General features: G+C 40.2%; 1 protein-coding gene across 2 annotated transcripts in view; it reads right to left on the bottom strand.

Annotated features, from left to right (window-relative positions):
- Positions 1-23,799, bottom strand: part of ATP23 (ATP23 metallopeptidase and ATP synthase assembly factor homolog) — a 71,509-nt gene that overhangs the window by 41,885 nt on the left and 5,825 nt on the right. For both annotated transcript variants that reach the window (XM_027855035.1, XM_027855036.1), the window contains 3 exons: positions 23,226-23,307; positions 17,130-17,267; positions 12,463-12,546 (listed from right to left, as the gene is read on the bottom strand). In XM_027855035.1, coding sequence (XP_027710836.1) covers positions 12,463-12,546; positions 17,130-17,267; positions 23,226-23,307 — 304 coding nt within the window. The remainder of the gene's footprint in view (positions 1-12,462; positions 12,547-17,129; positions 17,268-23,225; positions 23,308-23,799) is intronic.

The raw sequence follows: 23,799 nt of genomic DNA on the forward strand, positions 1-23,799 counted from the left end.
GTTTTTTTTTCTTTTTTTTGATAATTTATTTATTTTTAGTTTTCAACATTGACTTCCATAAGATTTTGAGTTTTAAATTTTCTCCCCTTCCCACTTACTCCCCACCCAAGACAGTGTGTAATCTGATATAAGCTCTACATATACATTCATGTTAAGCATATTTTCCCTTTAGTCATGATGTAAAGAATAATTAGAACTAATGGGAGGAACCACAAGAATGAAGCAATAAAACAAAACAACAAAGGAAAAGGAGAACAAATAGTACGCTTCCATCTGCATTCAGACTCCACAGTTCTTTCCCTGGGTGTGGATAGCAATTTCCATCGTGCATCTTTTGGAGTTGTCTTAGATTCTTGCATTGCTGTGAAGAGCCAAGTGTATCAAAGTCAGTCATCCCATAATGTGGCTATTACTATGTACAATGTTCTCCTGGGTCTGCTTATTTAACTCTGCATCAGTTCATGTAAGTTTTTTCCAGGTTTTTCTGAAGTCTGCCTGCTTATCATTTCTTATAGCACAATGGTATTCCATTACATTCATATACCACAATTTGTTCAGCCATTCCCCAATTGATGGGCATCCCCTCAATTTCCAATTCTTTGCCACCACAAAAAGAGCTGCTATAAATATTTTTGTACATGAGGGTCCTTTTCCTGTTTTTATGATCTCTTTGGGATACAGGCCTAAAAGTGGTATTGCTGGGTCAAAGGGTATGCACAATTTTATAGCCGTTTGGACATAGTTCCAAATTGCTCTCCAGAATGGTTAGATCATTTCACAATTCCACCAACAATGTATTAGTATTTTCCCACTTCTTCTCCAACATTTAATCATTGTCCTGTTTTGTCATGTTAGACAATCTGATAGGCGTGATATGGCACCTAAAAGTTGTTTTTATTTGCATTTCTCTAATCAACAGTGATTTAGAACATTTTTTCACATGACTATAGATAGCTTTAGTTTCTTCCTCTGAGAAATGCCCGTTCATATCCTTTGACCATTTATCAATTGGGGAACGACTTGTATTCTTATAAATTTGACTCAGTTCTTCACATATTTGAGAAATGAGGTCTTTATCAGATACTGATTATAAAAATTCTTTCCCATTTTTCTGCTTCCCTCCTAATCTTGGATGCAGTGGTTTTATTTGTGTATAACCCACAGCTTTTTCCCAAACTTTCTTGTTCTCTAATTGGTGTTAGATGTAGTGTGGACCCCTGATCAGCTTACCTACTACAGCTCAGAAGTCCCAAGCTCAGCCATCACTTGCCTTGGCCTCCTGGGCAGCAGAGAGTGCGGACACACACCACCACACCTCACCTTTTTTCATTAGTTTTTTATTATTGCTACCATTGTTATTATTATTATTATTATATTCACAACATGAGAGATTGACAACACCCTGCTCTGCTCTGTGTTTCTCTTTTTTTTTTTTTTCCTTGCTTTTTTGGTGAGGCAACTGGGGTTAAGTGACTTGTCCAGGGTCACACTAGCAAGTGTCAAGTATCTGAAGCCAGATTTGAATGCAGGTCCTCCTGATTCCAAGGCGGAGCTCTACCCATTACACTACCTAGCTGCCCCTAGTATTTATTTATTTGGAGGCAATCAGGATTAAGTGACTTGCCCAAGGTCACACAGCTAGTAAGTGTCTGAGGCCACATCTGAACTCAGGTCCTTCTGACTTCAGGGCCAGTGCTCTATCCACTGCACCACCTCATTGCCCCTTTCTGTGTTTCTCAACATTAGGTTAATACATAGTTTGACATCTACTACTTATCTGAGTAGCCTCAGTTCCAATCCAACTGCCCCAGACAAAGAATGCCACACTGACAATACAAGCTGCATCTTCCCCATAACGACAATTTAAATCATATTTCCAGCTTTCTTCCAGATTTACCAACAGACAGCTCCTCATTGAAATAAACGTCTGTGCAAACTTAAAATTATATGTGCATTACTTGATTTTAATATTATTAATAACAATTACTGACAAAGAACTGCAAACAAAGTAAAGACCCATTAACTGAAGAATGACTAAACAAATTGTGGTATAAGAGTCTAGCAGAATATCACTGTCCTGTAAGAAACAAGATGAATACAGAGAAGCCTGGGAAGACTTACACAAACTGATAAAAGAAAAGTAAGCAGAACCAGGAAAATAATATATACAATGAAAACAGAAAGAACCACCACCACAAAAAAATCAAAACTAAATGGTGCTTCCTTTTAAAGAATAAACTTGGTCCCAAAGAAGAGAATGAGAAGATACCTCCCCAACTCCTTTGAAGATACAATAATCCAGAGATGTGGAACATTGCACATAATATCAGATTTTTTCTGGTGTGTTTTGCTAAACAGGTTTTGCTGAATTTTTTTTCTCTTTCTTCTTCCTCTTTCTTTAAAAAAAATTATTTTTTTAATAAGTGATGGCTCTCTGGGAAGGGGAAAAATACAGTGGAAATCTGAGCAATGTAAAAACAAAAGACAAATAAAAATCTATTTTTGAAAATGAAAATAGCTGACATAAGTAGAGAGCTTTACAATTCCAAAAAGTTTTACATATGTACCCATTTGATCCTCACCAAACAGAATTACATTGTGAAGTTGGTATAATTATCTCATTTTACAAATGAGGAAACTGAGAATCTGAGAGGAAAAGAGACTTGCCCTAGGTCACACAGTGACAGACAGACAAATCTAGGACTCCAACCCGCATCATGCAACTCCCAATGCTCTCTTCACTATGCCTGCAACAAAACACATGTGTCCACACCCCTGGCACATAGACCACTCACTAAATAAAAGGCTCTCCCCACCAGATTCCCAAACTGAAGTTTTTTTCCTGCCCTAAACTGAACATAAAAGTGGGGACTTTTCCCCTCCCTGTGTTACCTCCAGCTTTTCCCCAATCTTCTTTCTTTCTCAAGGGGTCCTCATTTTCATGTCTGCTGATGATGAGTATACTTTCATGTGAAGTGAGTTAGAAGTTAAACAGTGATTTCTAAGCTCTCCTCTTCATCCATTCCTCTTCCTCTGTGCCCCATTAGAGGGTCACAACGATTCTTCAGAATCCACCTTTTCTTTCTCCCAGCCCAAGGACATAATTACTTCTTTTACAATTCTCTTGGTCTCTGGAAGACAAAGATTCTTCTCTGTCTGGGTGGGTCTCAGATTCACTCTCTTTGCTATTGTCCACCATCAATCTGCCAGGACCAGGCAGGATGTCCCCTCTTTGCAGCATGGGTCCCTATTTCCCTCCCTTCCTGGGATTCAGAATACACAGAAGCATGTTCAAAATAATCATATTTGGCCTTATGAAGTCCTCAACTGTCTTCCCTGAGCCACGTGGTTTAGTACACAGAACTTCTATTTACTCCTACCCAAGCAATCCTGTGCTTCTCTGAGTCCAGATATCATATGTCACTTCTCTGGGCCTCAGTTTTCTCATGTATAAACTGAAAGGGTTAATTCCTAGGTCTCTTTGGAGCTATAAATCCAATGATCATGACAAATTTTAAATATGAAGAGCCCACACCCACAATTTATGACAAATCAAACAACCTAGGGAACATCATTTAACTTTTCTGAGACCATGTCCCATCTGGAAAATGGGAATAATAATACCACCTACCCCACACAGCTGTTGTAAGGACCAAATGGGGTGATGTACATAAAGCACATTAAAAATCTTAAAGCCCTCTGTAAATGTCAGCTGTCATTTTTTTTCATGTAAATAGTATTTTACTTTTTCCAATTACATGTAAAGATATTTTCAAATCCAGTTTTTAAGATTTTGAGTTCCAAATTTTTCTCCCTCCCTTCCCGCCCCCCAAAGCAAGCAATCTGATATAGGTTATACATGTGCAATCACGTTAAACATATTTCCACATTAGTCATGTTGTGAAAGAAGAAACAGAACAAAAGGAAAAAACAAACAAACAAACAAAAAAAACCAAAAAGAGTGAAAATAGTATGCTTCGATCTGCATTCATACTCCACAGTTCTTTCTCTGGATGTGGATAGCATTTTCCATTCTGAGTCTTTTGGAATTGTCTTGGATCATGGTATTGCTGAGAAGAGCTAAATCTATCATAGTTGACCATCACACAATGTTGCTGTTACCATGTACAATGTTCTCCAGGTTCTGCTCACTTCACTCAGCATCAGTTCATGTAAGTTTTTTCCAAGTTTTTCTGAAGTCTGCCTGCTTATCATTTCTTATAGCACTACAGTATTCCATTACATTCACATACCACAACTTGTTCAGTCATTCCCCAATCGATAGGCATTCCCTCAATTTCCAATTCTCTGCCACCACAATAAGAGCTGCTATAAATATTTTTGTACATGTAGGTCCTTTTCCCTTTCTTTATGATCTTTTTGGAATACAGACCTAGTAGTTGCATTGCTTGATCAAAGGGTATGTACAGCTTGATTGCTGTTTGGGCATAGCTCCAAACTGCCCTCCAGAATGGTTGGATCATTTCACAATTCCACCAACAATGTATTAGTATTCCAATTTTCCCACCACTTCTCCAACATTTATCATTGTCCTGTTTTGTCATGTTAGCCAATCTGATAGGTGTGATGTGGTACCTCAGAGTTGTTTTAATTTGCATTTCTCTAATCAATAGTGATTTAGAGCATTTTTTCATGTCATCACTATATTATAAACCTCTAGCCCTCAAATTTAGGTAACCCCTCAATCTACAATCACTGTTTACACAACAAAAGTGTTTCTGCCACATATGCTTGAACTGGTTATCGTACCACACTCTGACCAACTACAAGATCAAACCTAGGAGTGAACAGATACAAGTTCTCAGCTCTTCACCATCAATGTCTAACCCAGTTGAGTGGCCGGCCAGTTCCAGGCTTCAAAACACAATGTTCAGAGACACAGGAGATGTTCAAGGGGCACTTCTGCCCTCCCCACAGCACACACAGTAATGCACCACCAGCCAGTCTGCTGTGTAGTGATTAGGCTATCAAGTCTTCAGTGGCAATTCTGATCCCACCCATAGAGCACACAGAAATCTAGCCACAGGCAATTTAGGAATGCAAGTTGGAAGAGATGATTGTCCTGAGGAAAGCCAGATCTTGTATTTTCACTTTTACTTTGCTATCATTCACCACAGGAGGGTAACTGAGGGGCAAAGACCTGACACAATCACTCGAATCCTCATTGAATCACAGATTAATAATAGCTGACATTTACATAAGACATTAAGGTTTGCTAAATATAAGGTTTTGGTAAATATACATGTACACACATCTGTGTGTGTGTTTGTTACTGTCTCATTTGAAAATTGCATTTTAACTATGGCAGAGTTGTGAAATGGTCCAACCATTCTGGAGAACAATTTGGAACCATGACCAAAGGATTATAAAACTGTGCATACCTTTTGACCCAGCAATACCACTACCAAGCCTGGATCCCAAAGAGATCAAAGGAAAGGGAAAGGGACCTAGATGTACAAAAATATTTATAGCAGCTCTTTTTGTGGTCGCAAAAAATTTGGAAATTGAAGGAATGCCCATTAATTGGGGAATGGCTAAACAAGTTTGGCATATGATTGTGATGGAATATTGAGCCATAAGAAATGACAAGAAGGATGGTTTCAGAAAAACCTGGGAAGATTTAAAGTGAAGGGAGCAGAACCAGGAGACAATTGTATACAGTAACAGAAACGATGATCAACTGTGAAAGACTTAATCTGATCAAGATAATCTAAGACAATTCCAAAGGACTCATCATGAAAAATGCTATCCCTCCTACAGAGAGAAATGATGGAGTCTGAATGTAGATCAAAGCATAACTTTTACTTTCTCTATGTATCTTGCTTTTTCTTTGTTGGTTTTTTTTGCTATTGTTGTTTTCACAACATTGCTAACACAGAAGTATGTTTTCACATGTATAACTGATATCCTGCTTGCCTTCTCGATGGGTGAGGGAGAAATGAGAGGGAGAGAATTTGGAACTCAAATTTTTTTTTAATGTATGTTAAAAATAAAATTTTAAAATAAATTCTTTAAAAAGAGAATAGCATTTTATATATGACTTTAAGGTTTGCAAAGTGCTTTACAAGTATTATCTCATTTGATCCTCACAACAACCCAAGGAGCTAGGTGCTATTATTATCAAGCCCATTTTACAGATGAGGAAACTGAGGCACAAAGCCATTAAGTGACTTGTCCAGGGTCACCCAGCCAGTAAGAATCTGAGGCAAGACTCAAACTCAGAATTTCTTGTCTCCAAGTCTAGCACTCTATCCGTACTGCCTCTCTGATGCTCACATTCTTCGCCCTGTGAGAGGATATAAATATTATCATCCCCATTTTACAGATCAGCATTAGCAATCATCTTTGATCCTATACCTGCTTGATGTGTACCCGGTACCCTGAAGTATACGCCAATAACACTCCTGGTGGATCTATGATCTCACTGAAGCAGGTATTCCCTCTAACAGTGGATACTGCCAAACGCCTGCCCATCCTCTAAGAGATCCTGATCCAACAAGGCGCTCTCTCAACGTCCTGGGTGGCTTCCTAGAGTCCTCCTGACATCCCAAAGAAACCAGTGGAGCATGTGGGTCACCCATTTGCTAGCTTTCCCTTTCACCATGCAAATAAGCTCTAGAACACATTTCTTTGATGAGAAATTTTATACCACTTCTTCATAAAGTCGCAGAAGTAGAGCTAGAAGGGTCTTCAGAGATCATCTGGAGCACCCCCCTCATTTTACTGATGAGGAAACTAAGGCCCCAGGAGGTAAAATATGCCTGAGGCTACACGGGGAGGAAACATCCAAGGTAGGATTTGAACCCAGCGTCAATCTACCAATGTTCCTTCTCCCTGCCTCCCTAGAGTTTGCCTTTCTTTGTAATGTGTGGCAGCCAGCTCACACCCACCATGCACCCTCTCCATTACTCTCCGGGTCATCCTCAACTTGAATTCTTCACACAACAGCATTCCATGACTCCTGCAATCCAAGACTACCACGAGACCCTTCCCACAGTCAAACAGACCTGGGAGCTCATCATTACAGATACTCCTTCCAGGGATGCAGCCTGCAAATCCTCCTGTGTAATTCTCCCTTACTTCCTCCCATCAAGTCAGCACAAGGTATCCACCTGACATGCTGAGATCCTGCCTCAGGCAGGCAGTGCAGTACATGGAATACTGGACCCAAAATCAGGAAAACCTAAGCTAAATCCAGATTAAGATACTTATTAGCTGTGTGACACTGGGCAAGGCACCTCTGTCTGCCTCAGTTTCCTCAGCTGTAAAATAAAGATATTAGCACCTTGCAGTACTGTTGTGAGGATCAAATGAGATAACATAGTAGATCTTACTCCCTTCCCTGCCTCACTTTCTTCTGACGCCTCAAGGAAACCAGCGGTACACACAGGCTGTCCACTGTACCTCTTGCTCTTGACATGTGACCAGCCCACTTCCTTTCAATCATACGTTTCGCCATGACATCCTTTTTTTTCAGAGTTCACCTCTACCTTCTTCTCCGCCTTTCCTTTCCTCCCACTTTCCTTGTATGTGCTGTCTCCCCCCATCAGAATGTGAACTCCTTGATGGTAGGAACTGTTTTGGTCTTTCTATCTTCCAACACTTAGCACAGTGCCCAGCACTGAGTGTACACTTCAAGGTTGTTGCTCAGTTGTTTCAGTCATGGCCAACCCTTCATGAACCCATTTGGGATTTTCTTGACAAATATACTGGGGTAGTTTGCCATTTCCTTCTCCAGCTCATTTTACAGATTAGGAACTGAGGCAAACAGGGTTTTGACTGGCCCCAGGTCACACAGCTAGTAAGCGTCTGAGGCTGGATCTGAACTCAGGTCTTCTGGCTCCAGGCTAAGCACTCTATCCACTGCACCACCTCAATGCCTTAATAGAGGGTTACTGACTTGCCTTGTGGTTGACTTGACTGATTCTTCCAACTGCTAGTGTCCTCCCTAGCTACCTGGTATTCATTCTGTGTATACTTACAGATGTTCTTGTATCCCCAATTAGAATTTAAAGTCCCTGAAAACCAAATTATTTCATTTTTTGTATCTGTATCCCCAGTGCCTATTACAGAGAAGACCTTTAGTACTTGTTGAATGCTTAGCTCCTTATTTCCTACGTGTGGCAGCCTGCTCACATCTACCACGCACCTATCCACTGCTGAGTAATACTAACTTTTAACTCACAGCCATACACCAGCACCAGTAAAATATTTGTGTTGTTTTTTGTTTTAAATAAATATTTTTGAGGCTGGGAAAAATTTAGGGTCACTAAAGTTCCCTTTAGTATTTTCCTGAAGGCAATACAGCCAGTCCTTTTATTTATTCCTGGGAACAATTTCCTATTTACCTTTTCTGTTGAAAATATATATACTGATGAAGAAGAAGAAGAATGATAATGATAGTATTTATATAATGCTTTAAGATTTGCAAAGCACTTTACATGTTATTTCACTTGATCCTCACAACCTTGTGTGGAAGGTGCTAATATTATCTCCAAGGTTGCACAGCTAGTGTCTGAAGCAAGATTCGAACTCAGGTCTTCCTGACCCCAAGCACAACAGACTATCAGTTGGCAAGCTCTAAAAATTGTCCATCTTTCTGCATGTCATAATCTGAGCGACAGACATTCTTCATCCACTTGTTTTTTGTGTGTAGGTCATTAAGCCAAACTCTTAGATCTACTCCAGGAGGTTTTGAAGGTTGCTGAGACTGTGCAACCAGCAAAATGTTATCTGCATGTTATCTGAAGCATCCAGAAACCCTCACTATAACTGTTGTATTTCCTCCATGACAGCAGCAAACATCCCTGGTGAGCATTTATCTCCCTCTTTTATTACTCACCTGATATTAATGAACAGTGTCACCAAAGATTATCCCTGTTATATAGTTCAAAGAATCTTTTAAGTTTGATGTACAGATGGGATAGACCTTGTTGGATGGAGAAATTTTGGTCCACTGAATCAAATGCTTTTTTACAGTCAACACACCCCAAGCAGTGGGATCGTGTACTATCCACCTCTTTCAGTCCACCCTAAGATGATGAAGATGTGGTCTACTGGGGAATATCATTGGCAAAAACCAGCCTTCTAATACCCTCATCAAGGATGCCCAAAATAGATATGTAAATCATTTTTCTAAAAGATTATATAGATGGGAAAGAAGGCACATGGGTCAGCAGTTATTAAAGTTCTCTCAGTTACCTTTTTTTGGTAGTAATTAAAGTCCAAGATTTTTTTCTTTGTGATTTTTCTCTCCATTTAGACATTCTGAAAATCAACAAATCCCTCAACACCCTCAGAACTTTATCATCATCAGCAGAGTCCTATGGTACTGAACTGTACACAATGATGAAAATAAATAAGGATTAGAAAGTGCCTACATTTAGTATGATATAGTGAAAAGTCAGTCAAAAAGCACTTAAGTATTTACTCCATGACAGGCACAGTGCTAAACACTGGGGAGACAAAGAAATGCAAAAACATGCCCTCAAGACACTAGTGATAATGAGGAAGATGATGGTGACGATAGCCAGCGTTTAGATAACACAACCACGCAGCTGTCCATTGCTCTGAATAATACTAATACACCAGCACCAGTAGAATATTCATGTTTTGTTTTGTTTTTTAATAAATGTGTCTTCGTTGCCAGGGGAAATTTAGGGTCATTAATGTTCCCTTAGTATTTTTCTGAAAGCAATACAGCCAGGCGTCCTATTTCTTTCTAGGAACAATTTCCTGTTTACATTTTCTATCAAAAATACATATACTGATAAATAATAATAATAGTAGCATTTATATGTTTTAAGGTTTGAAATTCTCACAACGCACCTGGAGGGTAGGTGCTATTATTATACCCATTTTGCAAATGAGGGAATTGAGGCTGAGAGATTAAGTGATTTGCTCCATGCGACACAGCTATATTGAATTTTGAGTTCAAAGTATCTGAGGCAGGATACGAACTCAGGTGCTCCTGAATTAGAATCCAGCATCCATACAACAATCCACCTAGCTGCACCAGTCAGAACGTTAGGGTTCAAATCCCAACTCTGTTTCTTATTAGCTATGTCACCATGGCCAAGTCACAGAGCCTCCATTTCCTCATGTAATATTACCCTATCTACCTCAAAAGGCTATTGTGAGGAAAGTATTTTATAACCTGCAAATCACTACATAGACTATGATTACCTCCATTCTACACAGGTAATATTAGCACTAATCTTCATGGCATACAATACTACATACCTACTTATCTCTGACACTGATGTATAGCTATCTGCCTAGACCTAAGAGTATAACCTTAGTTAATGGGTCTTCAAGGGCTTAAAGAAAAAATGAGATCTCTGCTTCATTCACGGAAACACTTAATGCCTACTCCGAGGTAATCAGGTGCTTTCCTTCTGTAATGTAAGATCTCTCCCTCAAGAATTTAAATAGAATTCTTCTAAGTTCACATGTATGTGTACAATCTCTTCAATCTAGCTGTAATATTATTATTTGTACTAGTATTAGCCAATAAGTTTTCCTTTAACCTCCACTGGAAAAACCAATTTCTCATGAAAAAATATTAATAGTTTTTCAAAATTTTCAACACTAACTTCATTTCTTAACTTGATCAAATCATGCCTGATCCTATAGTGATAAAAATAATCCTCTGGAAATGCTTCCTGTGATGGCTTTCCACAGTACCAGCTGCTTTCTGTTCACTGGTATCTGGGAAGAGTTTCCTGATCTCTCATTACTGAGTAGCATCTAAACCATTTTTTTCAAACAGTCCAAAAAGGATTTGTTAGGAAAAGCAACAGGGTATGAAAATAATCCTGTAACATCTAGAATTCTAAATAAAAATTTTGCTAAGCAGGTAGCAGGGCAGCATACATGAATGTAAGGAAAAAGAAACATTCTACCTCCTAGGAAAGTCTCGATTTCTTAGTACTAATTAGCAAGGTCACCAGCTGGCCAGTGAGTTGACCTCCCATGTTGCCCCTCTCCAGCCAAATCTGACAAGTGAGAAGGGATCCCCTCCCCTCTCCTTTCCAATTTTTCTATGAAACTATTTCTATGAAATAGACCTAGAAGGTCTATCTTACCTTCTAGGATCACACAGTCCACAGCAGAAAGGAACCTTAAAGCTGCTGCTTATAATAACTGACAGTTACATAGCACTTTAAAGTTTGCAAAATACTTTGCATACCTTAATTACAATGGAGATTCACAGCAACCCTATGAAGTGAACGCTGTAGATACTATCTTCATTTCACAGATGCAGAAAATGAGGCTCAGAGAGGTTACATAACTTGCCATGATCACATAGCTTACGTTTCAAAAGCAGAATCTGAACCTGGTTTTTCTGATGCCAAATCCAGCACCATCTCTTTATCTAGTCTAACCTCTTCATTTTACAAATGAGGAACGTGAGGCCCAGGAAGGTTGTGACTGGCCCAAGATCACAGAGTCATAAATGCCAGAGCTTCGAGGTCTCTGGACTCCCAATCCAGGCCCTTTCCTCCTCTCTCTGACGAGCCTGTACTTACTATGTGCCAGGCACTGGGCTGAGCAGGTGAGATGATACAGATTCAAAAGGAAGACAGCCCTGGCGCTCGAAGTGCTTATATTCCAGTACTAGGAGACAGCACACTGGGGAGTAGTGACAAGGGAAGGGAGGGAGAGGGGAAGGAGAAGCATGTGTTCTGGGCCAGGGCGAAGAAGCACGTCCGGGACTAGTCCAATTAGCAGGACACAGCAACATAGCAAGGGTTTCTTCATATTTCACATGAGTTGGGGCTAGAAATAGGAACCTGATTTTGGATTACAGTATGAGCTTCTCCCCGTTTCTCCTCGAAAACAACATCGCCTATTTTCCAGATCCCCGTGTCTGAGGCTGTTTCAAATCTTGGGGGTCTAGGTAATTTAGGTGAAACCTGACTAACTTTGGAAACCAACCCAGACACAGGATGCAGCACATCCTAAGAGTTCCTTTGGTCACTCCAGGATCAGATCCATTCCACCTTCCAAATTTATTACACTACTGACTTCAGAACATGAAGGCTGGATGGCTCTCATTTTATTAGCAAGCTGGCTATTGGTTCCATCATGTTGGGTCTGAGTATATCTTAGAAAGCAGGATCATAGATATGTCATTGTGACTCCCTAGCTCTCAGGCCTAGAGAACGCACATAGAATTTCCATTCAATTAGACCATCCTTTCATTAACAGCGTAGACATTTACAAGAGAAATATATTTCTCCTAGTCCACAAATATTTAAGCAACTCCCAACAGCCATTAAGCATCATCTATTTACTATTCTTCTACCAATACACATACATGCTTCTTTTACCCTTCTGTCAAGGCTCTGAAACCTCATTCATTAGATAGAACCACTTTTTTTAACCCTATTCTTCCCATTGGCAACACTGCAGAAGGGATTTGTTTTTGTTTCTTACCTGATGGTGCTGTTTTAATCCAAAATTAAATCGGATCATTTCATTGGAAAGTGAGCAGTCTCCACTGAGATTAGCCGCTCGAACCTACCACAAAGATAGAAGACAATTAAAAGGGAAGGCAATGCTCATGCTGCCTATATCATATCTTCGATATACCATCTGTTTAAAAAAAAATTAGTTGGGGAACAAGATCATTCCATTTTTTCCAAGAGAAAGTACAGGGTTTCTCAAAAATCTCTGGGGACATCATATACATAAGACATTAAAGATAAAGCATATCTGCATAATAAGGAAGTTCTTGAGAAAAAAAACAAGCACTATTCTAAGAAGAAAGGTGGTGGACGACCAGTGCAGAGTATTGTACACCCAGTCAAATGTGGTCTCTGTGATAGTTATTTTATTTAGCTTTTCCTTTTGGTTACAGTGGAGGGTTCTGTTATGGTGGGGAAGGAGGAAAGGGGGGGCAGTTATAAAAGACAAAAATCAGTGAGATTAACACCAGCTTTGAAGGCTCCTCCGGCAGAGACCACAGACACTCCCACCAGAGACTTCAGACATCCTGAGAGGCAACAGAATCTTGAAGGGACAGTTCAACTCTCAGTCTGTGGGGACAAAGCAGAGCAACCAAGGACAGCTGGGGCTGATCTAGTGAGGAGGGTGAAGCAACATGGCACATGCCACATGTAAGCCAGAGTCTTGGATTATAGTGTGGGTTTTTCCCCACTTCTCCTACGAAACAGGGTTGCCTGTGTCATTCTGGTTGTTTCTGTTCAGTCATTTAAGTCACATCTGACTCTTTGTGACCGTATTTGGATTTTCTTGGCAGAGATACTGGAGTGGTTTGCCATTTCCTTCTCCAGCTCATTTTACAGATGAGGAAACTGAGGCAAGTGAGGTTAAGTGACGTGCCCAGGGTCACACAGCTAGTAAGTGTCTGAGGCTGGATTTGAACTCAGGAAGATGAGTCTTCCTGACACCAGGTGCAGCACTCTATCCACTGTACTATCAAGCTACCCCATCCTGGAGAGGTTGCACAGAGAAGCCTAAAAAAGACTTATTTCCTAAAGCCTCAGAAGACCTATTTCCTGAAAGAACTGGGTTTAGCCCTTATCTTGAAAAAAGCATGAAGAGAATTCTTAAGGAGAGACATTAACTGGCATCCAGAAAGAATTTAATGTGGGACTGTGTTTCCAGAATTAAGGAGAAGTCAGAAAGTAAAGTGATGGATACAAGTGACTTTGACGGTGATCTTTCCCATAGCTGATCTATCATAAATGTTTATGTCTTTGTTTAACTGCTTGGTACACTACTAATAAATAGTACAGCTAGTAACACCAATATGTATTTAAGCCTAAGATATTAGAGGGTTTAATACATAAAGAGAGATGAGCAAGTGGTTATGGAGAAAGTGGTTTCTCCAATTTATATAATAAAAATATTTAATATTTAATCAACCTGGTCAGGGGCTCAGAGCTAACTTTAATGAGAAAGATATAATTTTTTGTAATTAATGTGGAAATATCAGAAAATATACTTCAATTTAAAACCTAGGATAAGAATAAGCTATTACTATACATGAGTACAGTTGACTCAAAAAACTGTTACAAACCTTTTTTTCTATTAAAGAAACAGAATGAGAATAAAAGAAAAAACTCTGTAGCCATAGGCTGGGTTTCATTGCTGCCAAACATCCAGATGAAGTAGAAAATTCACTCAACCATGAGGAAGGTGGTAAACCAGGCCTGCCCAACATACCACCCATGAGCTGCTTACAGCCCACCAAAGGATTTTGGGTGGCCCATAAGGCTGCCATTGTGCACTCTCTTATTTGTCACGTGACCCATAGCAACCAGCCATCATCAGTCTGTCTCTAGTCCAAGCAACCTGCAGCCTAAAGAAGTTGAGCCTGTTTTAATTTTGACTCCTACCTACTACCAAGTTGTGCAGGTACAAGGTAGACTAATGTGTGGACTGAGGGCAGTACTGTCGATTTGTTTTGCTTACCTGTATCTATTTGTCACAAAGAAAAAAATATTGGGAAATGACAATAATGTTTAAAAACATTAATATGATTTTTTTAAAAATCTGCCAATCATATAGTCACCTTGTCCATCATGTTATTTCTTGTTTGTTTGGTATATTAAAAAAATTTTTTTTGTCTTTCAGGAAGAAGCTTCAAGTCAATAAAATCTTCTTCTTGCCAATTCTGGGCCCAGATCACCTTCCATTCAGGTGTATCCCCAAGTCATATGTATTGATAGACTGGCTCTATTATTTGAATTTCACATAATAGTGAAATATGACCAGTAGACATGCTTCATTCACTTGTTTTTATTTATTTAGTTTTGTTTGTTTATTTAGATTTTTTTTTTATTTACACATATTGTTTGTATATAAGTAATTAGGTCACACTCTTCTGAGTGATTATGGTTCTCACTTGAGAACCAGGGATTGATGCAGTCTAAAGTGTCACCCATATATAGGAACATCAGGAGAACCCCCCTCTTTGATCTGCATTAGGTGTCCTCCCTGATAGTGGCAAACACCTTTAGGAAGGATACTTTTCCCTGTTTTATGTTATTTAAAACACTTGATATCAAACAAAGTTCTCTCCATCTATCAGAAAGTGCTATTTTTAAATTTCACACTGGGGTCTTGTTGATATAGTCAATTATCTGCTAAAGCCAGAAGTAAGGCATCAGACTGTTGAAACAGAAACCCAAACACTCCTAGAAACTACCAAGAAAGCATTCTGGGGATCTTTAAGTGATGAATGTGGTTCACACATCAATGTCTAAAATGTCTGAGGTTGCACCTCAATCTAAACCACATCTTTAGGTCAAATATCTCCAGATAACCAAGAAAAGTCCCTGGCTTTTGTTATTTTTTTTAAAAGCACCCAGTTCCTGTGTCACAAATCTTTTTTTTAATTAACAGAAATCTATTTTCTCTCCTACCTCCCAACTCCACTGGTGGCTGGGGTGGGGGGGGGGGGGGGGGGGGGGGGGGGAGAGGCCCAAAATCTTTGTAACAAACACACATAGTTAAGCAAAACAAATTCCCTCATCAGCAGTGTCCAAAAAACATATTTCTCATTTTGCACCTTGAATTCCTCACCTCTTGGTCTGGAAGTAGGTAGGGGGCATGCTTCATTATTGGTCCTGGAATCATGGAAGGTCAATGCACTGATCAGAGTTCTTACAGTTTTCAAATGTATTTGTTTTTACAGTATTGCTATTACTGTATAAATATAAACATAAAGTGGTATCTCAAATCCCCACGGAAGACATGACATTCCTCTTCCACACTCCCATCTCAGAACTACTGCCCCAATCTAAACTACATAAAACAAACCAGTTCTTCCAGCATAAGGAATCAAGCACACTCCCCAAATGACTCTACTAAGTACGTGCCCTGCTGGACAGTTCAGGCACATCTGTTCCATGTTTGTATTCGCAAGTATGCAGAGTAACCTACAAATAATTCCAACAAATACATGAAAAAGTTTTAAATTATTTACACAGATACAATAACCACTAGACCTCCTGACATCTGCTCAGCACAAGCAGAATGGTCTACTCCTTGTCATTTTTAAAGCAACACAGCCTCATTACTCAGAGGAATTCAAGGCATTTAACATATTTTAACTTGCTAAGCAGGCATTAATTCTCACAACACTCAAGGGAAGCAAATATTTAACAAGTTTTCACCAAGGTTTCAGTCTCCTCTCCAAATAACACAGCTTAAAATTAAATGTATTTGAGGCTGCATATTAACTTTAACCGAAATACAGAAAGCAGGATCTGTGGGTATATGTAAATTTGTGAGATCCTGAAATCATTTTAATATTAATTAAGACTAGCATGCTCATTTAACTGTACCCTGGAGGTGCATATGTAAAGTATACATGTGTCTATAACAGGAATCACCTACATAAGCTCCACACCATTATGGATAAAACAGAGTTATAAGGGGCAGTTAGGGTGGAGATCAACATCGTGAATAGGACACTAAGCAGACCAACTCGGCAGTTAACACTAGTTGCATTCACGTAACTGGTTCAGATCATTACCAGTCATCCCAAAATGTGTCTGATCAGTCCGAAAATGTTACAGCAAGTTTTCATACCAATACAGAGAGGTTATGGATAATGTACAAATGAAATTTTTGTGACTGTGTGGTCAGAACAATGTTATTCAGGTTATCTATACCTGGGTGTGAATATGTGCATGTGTTTAACTACGAATCAAAGTGCTTAATAAATGCTACTTTTATTGATTCTGTTTGAGACACAAATAAATGTTTATTTCTGGAATAACCAGAATGCCCTGTTTTCCCCAAATAATGAACTAATAATTTGCTGCACCAAGATTTAATTATTGTCACTATCTGAATCACTGATTACACTAGAAACAGTGTTAAAAGCTACTCAGAAGTATGTGCTGAAATTCAAAATCTGTTTAGATATTTATAACTTAATTAGCTCAAAGACCAAAAGAGATGGGGGGGGGGAATATATGTTTGTTAATCGAAAATAAAATTAATGACAGAAAATTAGTGATCTACATTATACTTGAATAATACATATGAGTATTATGAAAGGTCTCATACTTAAGAAAACTAAAGTCAAGAATTAGATTGACCAAACAGAAAGAGCTATGCCTTACCTCTGAACAGGCTAAGTGTTTGACATTAGTAAACCAGTCGACGTGAGCACGACAATGATCAAATGCATGGATTAGTTCATGAGTGACCACTCGGTTCATGTGAGATTGATTATGGATATTATTCTGACACAACACTATCTATGGAATACAAGATAAAAAGAACAAGAAGTTAATTTTTAACTCATCTGATCTGCCTGTATTATTTTCCTTTCCTAGATTCCAATTCCCTCCATACCTGTAGCACACAGAACATGCCTTCAGAGGTATGGCTGTATCAACTTTCTAAATCACATGGATGAAGTTACACATCACTTTTGAGCTGCTCACAAATTAACTTGGACATAAAAACAAATTCAATTTGTCTTGCAAAGAAAGTAGCCAGATTTCCTCACCCACAAAGGATACTTTGCTTTAAGGAAACCCAATCACCCCCACATACACACACCCCTGCCATAAATGCCCACTCCCTAGACTAAATTCACGCTATTCATGCTGCTTCCCACTACCACCTAACACATACCAATTACCCACATTTTTTTAAAAAAGTGAAAAAAAAATCCCAAAATCACACACAAAAAAATTTAATGTGATTTATTTTAAATGTATTTTCATCAACAAAATACAAGCAAGAATTTTAAAGTAATTATGCATATGAACAGTTCTGTTATTCTGCACATGCACAGTTCTGTTATTTTGTTGTTTTTTTTAAAGGCTTCTGTTCATTTTTCAAAACCCATTCTGAGTCTTGCCTCTTTCACGGTGGTCCCGAACAGGGTTTCAGTCCACTTTGAGCTCTGCCTTTTCCTTTCTCTGAAAACCTAAAACCTGAACCACCCAATTTGGCATTCAATTCCACACTTTACCATCTGAGAGGAGTCTCAATTGCTTTGTGCAGGCTCACCTTGTCTCTTCTAATAAAGCAAACAGATTAAGTGCCTACTATATGCAGAGCAAAAACAGGGACATGCTTGTCTCACATTTTTTTTGCCTCCTGCCCAGCATTAAGCACGGTGTTAGGGCTATGCACAGCAATGTAATCAATAAATTCCTGACCACCTGGTTAATTTTAAGGTTCTTTTTCATCTACTTTCCAGCCTGCCTATTTCAAGTAAGGGACAGAAAGTCCACAATAGTTCAAGGAGTTAAGGAGAAGGTGACGACTCTAAGAGATGAGTTCTTGATGCCAAGGTCATCACTAGAACCCATTTGGGGCTTCAGGGACTTAGAAAGTAGGAATAATACTGAAACAACTACGCTCCTGCCATGGTCTAGACCACAGGGCAGCAGGTGGGGCTGCCTGGTGATGAAGGTGTACAGTTATCTACAAAGTGAAGTAAAATCAAATGCCTTGCTAAAAACCATCCCTTTTACATCTCTAGAGAATGGCAGACATTGTAATTTGGAAATGCCAAGAGAGACAACATTCCTTCTTTTGAACTTCTCAATACCTACTTACACCATCATCTCCCAGCCTTGTCTCTACTGTCTACTCATGTCTTAAAACACCTTCGTAAAAATAAATAAATAAATAAAATGAAAAATAAAAAAAAGAAAGAAAATAAAACTTTCACAGTGTCCTAAGGGGCTTCAGCACCAGACTCAGTTTCCCTCTCTACCTCATCCCCCGCAGTCATCTGCAGCTACTTCAGTACCACATTGCTAGGCCTCCTAATGACCTCAGCTCTGAGCATTTTCTCTGCCCCCCACACTGGAATGCTCCCCCCCTCCACTCTGATTACTGACCTCCCGGGCTTTCTTTCCGTCCCAACTTAAATCCCACCTTCTACAGGAAGCCTTCCCCAACCCCTCTTCCTTCCAGTGCCTTCCCTCATTTGATCACTTCCTATTTATCCTGTAGACAGCTTGCTTTGTATGTATTTGTTTGCATGTTATCTCCCCCGAGCTCCTGAAGGCAGAGACTGTCTTTGGCCTCTTTTGAATCTCTAATACTTAGCACAGTGCCTGGCAAATAGTAAGTGCTTAATAAAGGTTTACTGATTGATTGTATTTCCTCAGCCACCCACAAAAGTGACCATATCCATTCATATATTCATTCAGTGAGCACTTATTAAATGTCTACTGTATGCCAGGCACTGTGACAGGTGCTGGGGATACAAATACAAAGAATGAAAAAATCCCCACCTTCACCTTACATTCTAACAGGAGAGACAAGAAGTACATATGTAAGTATGTGCAGAATGAAAAGAAAAGGACAAAGAAGTACAAGGCAGTTAGGGAGGAGGGCACTAACAGCTAAGGGAATCAGGAAAGGCACCATGTAGAAAGAGGTGCCTGAGCTTCGTCCTAGAGGAGAAGGACTCCAGGCAGCAGAGGGAAGGAGGGAGTACACTGCAGGCGTGGGGGATGGCCAGGACAAAAGGGACAGGGAAAGTTACATGTCTCAAGAGTCCTTTTCTCCCTTCCAGAGTCCTCCTGAAGTTCCCTGCTGTTCTAGCTCTCAGCTGACCTCCATGGACCAAGACCTTTCTAGAATTCACAAACAGCATCCCTCCCCCATCACCAAGGGGTCACCTGACGACCCCCAAAGATGCTGGCATCCTCCAGCACTGGCTTTCCACCCCCATCTCACACACTTCTCTTCTATCACCAGCCACTGCTGCCACCTCCAGGGGGTCTGCCATTGACACACCTTCCCTAACTACCACTGTACTTCATCATGCTTCAGAACCATTCCACCTCCAAGATGGAACTCTCTTCTCTGAACACAACATTTTCATCCCCCACTTCTCCCATTCTTTCACTCATACTTGGGCTTCCCCTTCATCATGACCTCCAGTTCCTCAACCCTCCCCATTCTCCCATTCCATTCTCCCCTGCTGCCTTCACTCACTTTCCCAGCCACTCACGAGCACTAGAATCCTTTGTCCCTGTGACTTTCTGTCATCCTCACATGGCAAATCTCCACCTTTAAATAACCAAGCTCCTTCTCACTATCTCCTCTGTTCCTGCTGCCAGGCTACAAGCATTGCTGGAGAAAGTCACAAAACAACTCTCACTGCATCCTCTACAAACAGATGCTGCCATCAGCTGAAGACTCCCAATGGCTCAGCTAACCTCTCCCCTTGGTGGCTGTTCTCAACTTGTTTATGGCCCTCAAGTTCCCAACTCCAAACTCACTGTCGTCCCCAATCACAGCCTCATCTCCACTTTTCTGAGAGAAGGACTGAGGTCATTTGAGCTGAACACCTCCAATTTCCCTCCTCTCCACCTCAAAATTTCTATCCTCACTAACCTCTTCCATCTTTCCTCCAGTCTTAGAGGAAAGTGTCCTTCCCAAATCTAACCTCTCGACCGTCCAAAACCTTGTTCCACCAATCAGAACTTCATAGTTGCATCTATGATCACTCCCCATCCACCAGCTGCTTCCCCACTATTTGCAAATGTGTCCTTGTCTCCCCTATCCTCAAAAACCTTCCCCTTGACTCTGCTCCCTTCTCCCCCCATCTTTTCACCACCAAACTTTGAGAAAGCTTAGTTCTATTACCCGTACTAAAATCATTACCTCCTTACCCATTGTGCTGAAACTATTATCTTGAGGTTTACTGCTGATATTGAATCGCCAAGTCTAATGGCCTTTATAAAGTGCTCACACTCTCTGACCTCTCTATAACATCTAATGATAACAAATCTTCAAATGGGAATTACTTTACAGATTACGAAATATTTAAATACCTGACACTGGTACTTTCTTTATACTCTCTCCTCCCCAACTTCTGTGACAACACTGCTCTCAGCTGACTCTACTCCTTTCCTTTCTAATCACTCTTCCTCTGCTCCCTATAGAGGTTGCCCTTCCTCCTCCCACCCCTAAATACAGGTGTTCCCCAAGATTCTGACTTTGCTCTCTTCTCTTTCTACCCTCTATTCATTTCTCTCATTCGTTTCCAGAACTTCAACTATCATCTCTGTGGATTACTCCCTGACTCTCCCCACTAAATTCGATCTCCAGATGTGACCTGTCCATCTCAGAAGCACAGAATCTCAGTAATGTAAACAAAGTCAGATACCATCTAATTTAATCCATAGCTTAACAGGAATCCCTCCCCCTCTACCCCCGACAAGCAGGCATACAGCATCTATCTGACGAGATCTAGCGATGGAGAACTGGTTCCTTCCTGAGATAGCTCATTCTATTCTGGGACAACTCTAACTGTTAAGAATTTTCCCTTATGTTGAGTCAAAATCTACCCCTCGAGAGCAGCTAGGTGGCGCAGTGGAAAGAGCACCAGCCCTGGACTCAGGAGGACCTGAGTTCAAATCCAGCCTCAGACACATAACACTCTCTAGCTGTGTGACCCTGGACAAGTCACTTAACCCCACGGCCTAGTCAAAACAAACAAACAAAAAAACAAAAAAAAAAGATCTACCCCTCTACATACTTCCATTCATCTGAAACTGCAACCCATTTCCAAGTTCCAGCCCCACATTTCTCACTTTGCCCCATTATACAGATGAAGGTCCTGAGGTAGAGAGAAGTCATATGACTTGCCCAGATTCACACAGCTACTAACAGCCTAAGACTAGATTTGAATGCAGATTTCCTGATTCTAGGCCCAGGAGTCTATCCACTGCACCACCAAGCTGCCTACCACAGATATTAATCCCATTTTACAGATAAGGTAACTGAGTGATCTGTCCATGCTAATGTAGCTAAGAATTCTCAGAGGCAGATGTGAATCATGGTTTTTCCTGACTCCAAGTTCAATTCTCCACAGCACCTCACTGCTGTCTCCCTGTTTCTATCCCCACCGGAGGAATAAGACACAGTCGAAATAAGAAGACCTGACTTCTAGTCCTGATTCTGCCAGCAACCTTCTGTGTAAGCTTGGGTAAAACAAATTACTAACCTCTCTAGGCCTTAATTTCCTCATCTGAAAAACAAGGTGCAGGACTATATGATCTTGAAGGTCCCTTCCAGCTCCAACAATCAATGACTCATTGTCACCATGCTAATGCAGGCCCCCATTTCTTCTGGTCTGGCCTAGATCAATAACCTCTTAAGGAAGCCTGGTGGTCTGGTGGAGGCCTGACTCAGTTAGGAAGACCTGAGTTCAAATCCTTATTACCTTTATGACTCTAAGTCACTTATGCTTTTTGAGCTTTCCTTTCTTTTTTTTTTTTGTTTCATTTTTGTTTTTGTTTTTCGGCAAAACATAGGGGTAAAGTGACTTCCCCAAGGTCACACAGCTAGTAAGTATCAAGTGTCTGAGGCCACATTTGAACTCAGGTCTTCCTGAATCCAGGGCCAGTGTTCTATCCGCTATGCCATCTAGCTGCCCCTGACCTTTTGTTTCTCCATCTGTAAAATGAAAATAATAATAGTATGTACCTCCCACAGTCGTTATGAAGATCAAATCAGATAATATGTGAATGTGAGCTGCTATTATTATTGATTTTCATATTTCCAGGCTCTTCCCCCTCTAATTTATCTGTCCTAAAGAATAACACAAATCATTTCACTTGCCACCTCAAAAATCTTCAATGATTCCCATCATCTGCCAAAAAGTCATTCACTCAAAGCCAGTTAACAAACATTTAAATAAATAACATGATGAAAGAAATGTGCTCCTTAGCCCAACATTCCAAGTAATCTAAGATCTTGTCCCACCCCCTTCAAACCTTATTTCTTACAACTTCCTTATACGGTGGTCAAATTGAACATTCACTACACCCCCAACACCCTAAGCTTTTCTATCTCTACACATTAATTCACATGACTCCCTCTATTTGAGGCTCTGCACCCCCAACTTCATCTCTTAAAATCCTACCCATCCTATAAGGCCCAATGGAAACACAGCCTCCCCCAAGCTAGAAGTGCCAAATCTTTCCTCTAACCTGCCTCAGCACTGTGCATCTCTGTTGGGGCACGTATCACACTCTACTCTATGCTATATTGATGTATCTGCATCTAGTCTCCTGTAAGATCCTCAAAAACTGTGATGGGTCCTGTTCACCTTTATATGACCCACAGTCAGTCACACACACACACACACACACACACACACACACACACACACAGAGTAGGTGCTCATCAAGAGTTTGCTGACTAAAAGTGATCCAACATTTAACTCCTACCTGGGACGTGGCAGCATCAAAACCTCCACTGACATTGCCATTACAATCTTCACAAGAAAAGTGTCTCTCTCTGTAAACAGTGCTAAAAGGAAAGAGTATATGTATTAAAGGAAAGGCTATACCTAGCAGTAACATATTTTGTGTGTGTGTGTGTGTGTGTGTGTGTGTGTGTGTGTGTGTACAATCTGGCCCTGTGATTAAAGCTGAAATGAGAAGAGGCACCAGACAGAGGAAGTGATGGATGCAGGGATGTGATTCTGAGGTTTATCTCACCAGCCACCATTAGATGGCCCCATAATGAAGCCAACTAAAGATCTAGTTTGGGCATTCTTATGTTTTCTGTGTTAAGAATGCCCTTGGCAGGGTGGTGAGGCCTATAGACCCCTTCTCAGACTAAGGATTTTAATGTATAAAATAAAATACACAGGATTACAAAGGAGGCCAATTATACTGAAATGCGGTAATAGAAATATTTGGGAAAAAATATAAGTTCACAGACCCCCTGATCTTTGTTGAAATTTTCCCCCCCTAAGGCCAGAAGGGAGGCTATAGCTCAAAGTTATCTAGAAGGAGA

This window comes from Vombatus ursinus, unplaced genomic scaffold (assembly GCF_900497805.2).
Source record: "Vombatus ursinus unplaced genomic scaffold, bare-nosed wombat genome assembly UNPS02010769.1, whole genome shotgun sequence".
Taxonomy (NCBI): Eukaryota; Metazoa; Chordata; class Mammalia; order Diprotodontia; family Vombatidae; genus Vombatus; species Vombatus ursinus.